Raw genomic sequence first — 8,941 nt, forward strand, 5'->3', positions numbered from 1 at the left:
TTATAATTTGTTAACTTCTTCTACCTAGATTATAATCCTATCTTCTTTCACATTTCAGTTCATTTGACGTCCATACCTTAATTTGGATCATGACCATGAGTTCAACGCTGAAGACGCGGTTGTATGGACTGCATGCACACCGATAATACGGTTCACAAATGTGGAGATTCACAATAGTGATCTTGTGAAGTTGCAGTTTGGTATGCCCCAAAATATCCCAGATCCCCCAACAAGCCCAGGAGAATGGCATTTGTGCAAAGTTAACGATCAATGGAACTTCAATCCATGGCAAAGCTTCACAAGATCGGAGTGTCGCAAATGGAAGCACCACCATGACCATGTCTTAACTGACACAATCATGCCAAATGAAGAAAAACCAAGTCGTACTTATATGGCTTGGTACATATCGGTTGGTTTTCAGTTCATCGCCGAGGATATGTACCTCTACGACCCACACCAGATGACTTACACACCTGACACCTCAACATCAAACCCCAACAACAGTGTCAGACCGGATACACACAACCCCCTATCCGTCAAACGTTTCGTTCAACCAACACACATACAACCAAAACATGTCATACACCCAACCCCAATACCAAGAGCATACCTCATACCACCACCAACAAATTGACCATCAACCTGAGACCCAACATCGCTTCGCACCCACCTCATCACCCTACCAAAGTCGTCTTAGCCAGAACACCCAACGATCATTCAACACCAACCGCCTCTCCTCCTACCATAACAAAGAAGCCCAAACCTCACAAAACCAAAACTTCCAACAACCCTATCTCTACCAAACACCCCGACAACCTTTCCAACCTTTCCTCGACGCATCATTCACACCCATGTCTCCCTTCAACTGTCCTGGTCGCCCACCAATGAGTCAACTACAACCCAACTACTCTGGCATGGATCATGAACTTAGCTACGGCGGTACACCCTCGATGCATACTGAAGACTATGCCGACTTGTCTGACTACCTCAACAGACCATCTCTTGTAGTTGGTAGTGACGCTCCTGGCCCCTCAGATACTCAAACACCAGTGGTGAATCATCAACGTGGGTTACGGCCACGGGTTAGGGTAGCTAGGGGATATGGGACCGGAGGTTGGTTAGGTGATCCCGATCATCACCATTAGGCGTTTTTGTGTAATGGAAAATTTTATTAATATCAATTGGTCATATTTCAAATTTATGTATCACGTAGACCATTTACCAAAAAAACTTGCATTTTACACTGAGGTGTTAATCCAATTGGCGTCTCCTCTCAAGTAATACACATGGGCGTCAATTGGATTGACTAGAGCATGTGTCCTAGCCAATCCAATTAGCGTCTCCATTCAATCTTTAAGAGGAGTCGCCAATTGAATTGACGTTTCCTCCTAAAAGTGGGTAGTTTGAGATTTTTTTTGAAATCGGGGATATTTTGGAAATTTCAGTGAAAAAGTTGGTTATTTTTGGAAAAAAAATCGCATTAATGAAGTAATATTTTGCATTAAATAACATGCATACAATACTCATAAAATATAATTTATTTCCAGTGTTTATTGTTCATAAATATTTATTGATATTAAAAAATAATTTCATAAAGAGTAATTTGATTATAAATATGATATTGTCTTTTTTAAAGTTTAAAGACTAATTTGATTTGTGTATATACTTCGCAGTGTTTATATCAATGATCTGCATTTATGTAATATTTATTTTAATTTTATAAAATTTAATTAGTAAATATATTATAGTATAAATAAATAAGTTTTTCATACTAATAAATGACATATTTTTTCTATTTTTAGATTAGTAGTTTTTATTTTCATTAGATTTTTGTTTTTTCATCAAATACTCAAAAGATAATTCTATTTTATTATAATAATGACTCTAGCATAAATGGTACAATTGATACTAACATCTTAAAATTTGATATCATGCAAATATTATAAACAAAAAAAATATTTTCTTATCCAATAATAAAATATAAGTTGTAATTATGAAAAAATGATAAGTGAAAAAATTAAGTGAATTCTCTTTATAATATAAAATAAGAACATAAATTTAAAAAATATATATAATAGAACATGATATTAATAAAAAAAAATAGATTAAATAACAATATTTTATATTCTGAACAATTAAAGAGGATCAACATTCTATATAATGATTGATAATATTTTATGATATACTAAAGTGCAATTTAAAATTCAAGATTTAGATGTCTAATCAAAATTCGGTTCGCATTAAATCAGAAAAGATATTAGTTTAAGATTTTGATGTTTAATTAAAATTCAAGTGAATCTTATTAAATATCAATTAAAAAAAAAACATAACAAACATGCCCAAAGTAGAGAGATACAAATCACATTAGATTCACATTTTTTTTACTATACATATCTGACTGAACTAAATTGAAACATCAACGGACTCAATGAAAAAAGACAATGAAGTATAGAGAAAAATGAAAACCAGTAATGTTATCCTTCAAAGACTGCAAGAAAAGTTTATTCTTAAACTTCCATTCTATATTGCTTGCTATATAGACAAATTCTATAAGAAATTACTACTAATCAATACATTAATAATCTAATACAACTTCCTAATAGAAAATCATATTGTACACAATCTGAATACAGTCCAAGTTTCACCAATCTGTTCCTAAGTTTCTGGAAACGAAGAGTTTATCGATGTATCGGATTAGAGCTTCGGATGCTGAGGCATAAATTTGCATTTGGACTTTCGCGGATGCCTCTGAAGGATAAGAAAAAAGAAAAATGAGTATGATGAATGCATATTTTACCATATAAAGTTTTGAAGAGGGAGTAGCGAGCAAAATTAATTATAGACTTATTACCATCCTCGTTGAGTTTCTTCAAAAGCTGTTCCTTTGTAGGAAGAACATACATCCCAGCAGAAACAGCCTTCCTGATAGCCCAACCATGATAAGGCGCAAGCGCTTGTTCGTAAGCCTTTGAAGCTGGATCCTTAAGGGAATTTCCCCTGAAAGATGTACAAAAACTCAACTCATTTACGATATTCATCATGCTATTATCCCATAAGCTTAATCTAAGAAACAACTCTGTTAATTCAAATATATATACATCAATACATGTAACACACATTAGTTAACACTCTAAGAAAGCTAGAACATGGGATGGGTGAGGATTGTTCAGGTGTAAAGACTACTTTGATCATATATATAGTCAACCCCTTCACATCCAAGACTGTGCGTCTGGATTGCGAACAAATCTAAGATAGACTTTGACACGGGATACATCTTAGAATTTAAACTAGGTCTAACTCAATCCCAGAAGCTAACAAAAAAAGTGAGAATTGATAAAGTCTTATAACAGCTTCTTTGGCTCTAATCAACATGGGATCTCAACAAACACGAGAAGGGTATGGATTGGAGATAATCACTTTTTGATATAAGGCAAGAAATGTTATTCTATGAAAGAAAGTACCTTTGGACAAGCTAAACCTAGGGCGTGTTTAGTCTAGAAATTTTTCCGCTGCCTTCACAGCAGTCCACCCTTAGCCGCCTAATTGCGGCATTTCGGTTGCCTTCATTGTGGCCTCCAACACTTTCGTCGTGTTGGGTGTGAGGGGGTGGATTTAGTCTCATATTGCCTATAGGTATGATTTGTTTAGTGTTTAAACAGCTTGGACAGCCATCACCATACAAGCTGGTTTTGTAAAATTGAGTTAGTGCCAACCTATATTCTAAGATTATTGGAAGTAAATGTTCACACTTTATAAAAGAATAGTAGTTATCTAACAAAAAAAAGTACATGGCCAGAAACTACTGTTCAATAAAAATAGAAGGAAAAACAAAATATCAGACAACAATAACGAAAGCTCAATGTTTTGGCAAAAAATCAATCCCATCTTGACATTTTATTATAAAAAGGAAAACGTTTTACGAAAATTCTATTAATGTTTATAGGTCATACTGGATTGACAGTGAAACTGACCAGAAGATTGAACCCGGAGCAATGGGCAACGGTGGGAGGAGTGAGGAGTGAATTATATTCGTAACTAGTTTGCTAGTGGGGTGTATAAATGAAATAACAAAGGGAAGATAATTGAAACAGTCACCAACCTTAAAATGATTTTTTGTCATTAATGAAATGAAAATTGAAAACATGACACAGTACAAAGAACAACTTAAAAAGAACACATAGTTCAACTAGTTTTTCGAGTTTGCATTCCCACTTTGCACTTGATTTCCCATTCTTCCATGCCTAGTATAATCTTAAAATTGTTCAAAGCATAGCATACACATAGCAATATACAGATATAAGAAAAACTAGCAAGAAACAAATCGCAAAGCAGTAACCAATGTACATACTCAGTAACTATCATTTGCTGAAAAAGTACTCTGACCATGTCGAGCCCGCGTTTTACTCTCAATAGATTTCTTGTACGGCTGCCTGCATTCTTGACAGAATTCGCTTGTACATCCCGATCAATCAATGAATTTAACGTCTGAATGGACTTCGATGCCTCAGCTAGATCATTAACCTAATACACCATTAACCAATCAATCAATATCCTTGAAGCCTTGACCTAACAAATTAACAAATAACATGAAGTATATAACACTAAGTACCAGGAGAAAGCGTTCAAACATAAATACTCAATTTCTTGAGATCACTATAAATTAAAACTACACTACTACAAATAAAAAACTAACATGATTCAAATTAAGGGTTCTGACTTCTCAGCTAAGAAAAGGGTAAATTACTAAACTCCGCAGATAATAACAATGTGAATGGCAATGAAATGAATGGAACAAGCAAATAAATAAAAATCACAACTTTACATGACCCTTTGAAGAATTACAATAAACCCAATTGAAAAGTTAACTAATAGAAAAAACCCATGATGAGGAATCTCGATTAGATTAAAAAGAACATACCTTGGCAACGTAATCCATTTCAGCGAACTTGAAGGCGATGCCTAAGGAACCAAAGAGAGGGGAGATGAGAGAGCAGGCACGAGAGAAGGGAGCAACTTCAACCTCAGAGGTTTGCGAATCGGAGACAGTGTTAGCGAGAGCTTTGAATGCGTCTGCAATTTGATGGAGTGCTTTATCGCCGTTGATTGGTTCTGCCATTGAAATCAACGGACGGAATCTCGCGCAGTTGTGTGCTGTGAAATTGTTGTTTTGAGATGATGAGGAAGATGGAGTTTGGGGCCGGTAAGAACTCGATTCGATGTGTGATTCGATGCCACGTTACTTGTAAAAGTATAAAAGTGACTAAATATTTTATGATATATAAACTAACATCTAAAATGTACACGCTCAAAATATAAATATATATTTTTTATTTAATTCTCCTTACATGTTTGGATTTTTTTTTATTGAAAAAAATCATAATAATAAATGGATGAGGCTAAAATCGTAAGCGGATTATTTTCTTATATAATATTTTAAACACTCTCAAATTATTTTAGAGTTTCTATGCATGAATATCCAGGATAATTTAGCATATATTCGAATTTACACAAGATCGATGAAAAATCAAATGTAAGGAAGATGAAATCTGAAATTTTGTGTGAAGAAGATAGACTTTTCTTATATGTTTTTCTGAATTCATTTAGAATGCTCAATTTATAGATCAAACTGGTGTTTTTTTTCATAAAGTTGCAACCCTTGAGGAAACACATACTTTCAACTACACTTTTGTTAAATATTGCAATGTTTACAACAATACTTTTCAAATGTTGCATTGTTTCACTACAACAACATTTTTACCACATGTTGCACTATTTCTGAACAGTTTTTAAAGGTTGTATTGTGTCGCATTCCGCAACACTTCACAAAGTGTTTCCTATTTTTGTATTCAAAATACAAACTTCCAGCTGCAACACTTCACAAGTGTTGCTATTTCTGAATTAAAAAATTAATCTTCACTTGTATATTTTTTTGTCATTTTGCAACACACTCAAGATTATTAATTGTTAATAATTTATAACAATCCCCCTTTGTTCTAATAATGACAAGATCAATTCCAGAAAAAGAGAAACAAAGAAAGTTAATACAATTAAATATCTTTCGATTTGAACTTAACCTTATTAAGAGTAACACAAAGTCTAATCAGAATGTTAGGTAGCAATGCTTTGAACCCTTATCATTTGTGATTAAATTGGCATTATCTTACACACAATCTTTAGTGGTTCTTCGCATACATCTCTCGCCTAACACTATTTATGGCTATATGATTCGCCTACAACTCTCACTTTGAGACGACACTGTCTCGAAATTCATATAGGTGAAGTTCATTTTGTATCTATTTCTTGAGATACATATCCTCGATATATAACTTCATTAAGAGTTTGAAAAAACCAACCATCAATATGTAATAGTCAACATTGTCACATAATGTTGCATAAATATCCAAATCAACGACTTGTTGTTACCCATTGAATCTTAGGTTAAGTTTGTTAAATTTAGATTGGGTTGCTACCGTTCTCAAACCCTTATTCAAAGAGTTTCAAGCCCATACCTCTCAAGGTAGTCTTTATTGAATTTCTGGCCAGTGGTTTAGTAAATGGATCGAGCAAATTATACCCCAATCGTATATGAATGAAAAGATTACATCCTTAATCAAATTTCTCACGAAAGAATATCTAAGTCCTACTTGCCTAGACTTTTTGCTACACATTTTTTATATGCTCTGAGTAAATAGGCTTGATTACCGCAATATATAAACACATTTGAAATATTTTTTGTAGTCAATGGAACTTCCAACAAAAGGTCCCTCAACCATTCAACTTCTTCACCAGCGGAAGCAAGAGCCTCAAACTCCGATTCTATGGTTGAGAGAGCGATCCACATTTATTTCTTGCTCTTTCAAGAATTTTCACCCACCTGATGTAAATATCCATCCAAATGCAGGTTTATCATATTTAACACTCGATATTCAACTTGCATCGGAATATCCTTCTAATATGACAATAAATCTATCATAATAGAGACCAAGATTTTTGGTTTTCATAAGATAGCCGAAATTCCTAATGGTGGCCTTTCAGTGCTCACCATTTGGATTTCTAGTAAAATCTACTCATTTTACTAATTGTAAATGCTATGTCGGGTCTAGTACATTGCATGCACTTGCATATTCCAATTGAGACACAACTCTTCCATAGTTCTTTAGAAGTTTCACACTAGGATCAAATGGAGTGATCACTTCCTTAAAGCGTAAGTGTTCGAACTTATCAAGCACTTTCTCAACATATTGTGTTTGACTAAGTTCACAATCCCACTATTTCGCTTTACTTTGATCCCCAAAAGTGTGTCAACCAGTCCAAAATTCTTCATCTTGAATGTGGAAGTTAGAAACCTCTTTGTTTCTAAAATTTCATTCATCTCGTTGCTAATGATCAATCATATAATCAATGTGGAAACAAATGAATATCGTAATATTCTCACACAACTTTGTGTACAAACACTTTTAATAAGAATAAGATGAAGAAGCTTTTTAGATAATCATGCATGATGATGCAAGAAGATTTTAGATGAAGTGAGAGATGAAACTATGAGCAATTTAAAGCAGCATAGTATTAATTGCAACGAACACCTTATTTATGTTCACTTGTCTCAAATCCTCACTTGAATTTATATGCTAAACTTCTTGATCGACTTCATCATTGATGTGCATGACACTTCTGAATATTCTTTTCTTTGATAATCTTTGTCTTCATCGAAATTGAACTGAATATAAGATGTATTCCTCATAATATCACCCTTTTGATGATGACAAACTCTTTGAATTCGTATTTTGATAATGATTGGAAGGTCTCCCATAAGTTGTGGGTAATTGGTGAATCTTACAATGACAATGTCAAACTTTTGTTGTTTCAGTGTTTGTTTTAATCCATACAATGATTTGTCAAACTTGACACCTTTTGTTCATTTCCACATAATCTTCTAGCTTCCCCAAGTAGATCTCCTCATTGATATCTCTATTTAGGAATATTATTTTGACATTCATTTCAGGAACTATAATGCAAAGAAGTTAATGCACATGATGCTCTAATTTTCGTTGTGCTTGCTACTACTGCATATGTGTCAAATGATAAACACCTTCTTTTTGTTTAAAACATCACTGATCATTAATCTAGACTTGTAGGTGTTTAATGTATCATCACACTATGATACAACCTTCTAAACGAGAGGAGTCCCTTGAAATTATTACTTCCTTATAAGTCTTGGATCGTCTTCCACTTGAAGCTTAATAGGAAACTTACGAACAATTTTTTTACTATTTCTTTCAATTAGATAAAATAAATAAATTAACTATCAATTTTGTTCAATCCCAGATCCTTAGTCTTTTAGACTCTCTTGCTTATTCTAAGTTCAGGTTATTTTTCAATAATCCATGAAGAATCTTCCTCACGAGATTCTTCATTAGTGACGAACTTTCGATTTGTGTATTGACAATCCAGGGAGAACCTTCCTCACGAGGTTCTTCATTTGTGGAAATGTCGAATTTCTTATCCTCCGTGATAAGGATCTTGAAATTCCACATACCGGTATTTAATAGTTGTATTAGACTCCAAATCCAGATATCTATATAAATCATGATTCATCTTTGGAGGATCTTTATATGTCTTATAATAATGAATCTTATTGAATAAACATGTTATTCTCATAGAAACCGAATTAAAGTTCAATTGCCTAATTTGAAATCATGAACCTTAATAAATTTGACTACTTTGATAATCAACAAATCTATACTTTTAAATTTCAAATTTTCAATTTCAATTTATTATCTTTTCACCGATTTAGCTAACACGTCATAATTATTTTCTTTCGTGCTAATTAATTTTGAAAATAAACAAAAGAAATAAAACTTTACAATCAAATTTTTAATATTAAATGTTTGAAAATTGATTACATTCCAATTCTTATTTTCATCAACCAAACATAATTCTA

General features: G+C 33.2%; 1 protein-coding gene across 1 annotated transcript; it reads right to left on the reverse strand.

Annotated features, from left to right (window-relative positions):
- Positions 1–2,449: 2,449 nt before the first annotated feature.
- On the reverse strand, positions 2,450–5,260 carry LOC127075634 (accelerated cell death 11). The gene is made up of 4 exons (XM_051017090.1): positions 4,919–5,260; positions 4,349–4,521; positions 2,852–2,997; positions 2,450–2,748 (listed from the first exon to the last, which is right to left on the reverse strand). Exons 1-4 carry the CDS (start codon positions 5,114–5,116, stop codon positions 2,642–2,644), a joined length of 624 nt encoding a protein of 207 aa, XP_050873047.1. The 5' UTR covers positions 5,117–5,260; the 3' UTR covers positions 2,450–2,641.
- Positions 5,261–8,941: the final 3,681 nt, after the last annotated feature.

Source organism: Lathyrus oleraceus, chromosome 1 (assembly GCF_024323335.1).
Source record: "Lathyrus oleraceus cultivar Zhongwan6 chromosome 1, CAAS_Psat_ZW6_1.0, whole genome shotgun sequence".
Classification (NCBI taxonomy): domain Eukaryota; kingdom Viridiplantae; phylum Streptophyta; class Magnoliopsida; order Fabales; family Fabaceae; genus Lathyrus; species Lathyrus oleraceus.

What these genes read in the sequence shown, in the direction of transcription:
- LOC127075634 (XM_051017090.1), bottom strand. Translation starts at nt 5,116, where the DNA reads ATGGCAGAACCAATCAACGGCGATAAAGCACTCCATCAAATTGCAGAC. An exon ending in AAATGGATTACGTTGCCAAG is followed by an intron (nt 4,522 to 4,918) that starts GTATGTTCTTTT and finishes ATGGTGTATTAG; the next exon opens with GTTAATGATCTAGCTGAGGC. An exon ending in GAAGAAACTCAACGAGGATG is followed by an intron (nt 2,749 to 2,851) that starts GTAATAAGTCTA and finishes CTTATCCTTCAG; the next exon opens with AGGCATCCGCGAAAGTCCAA.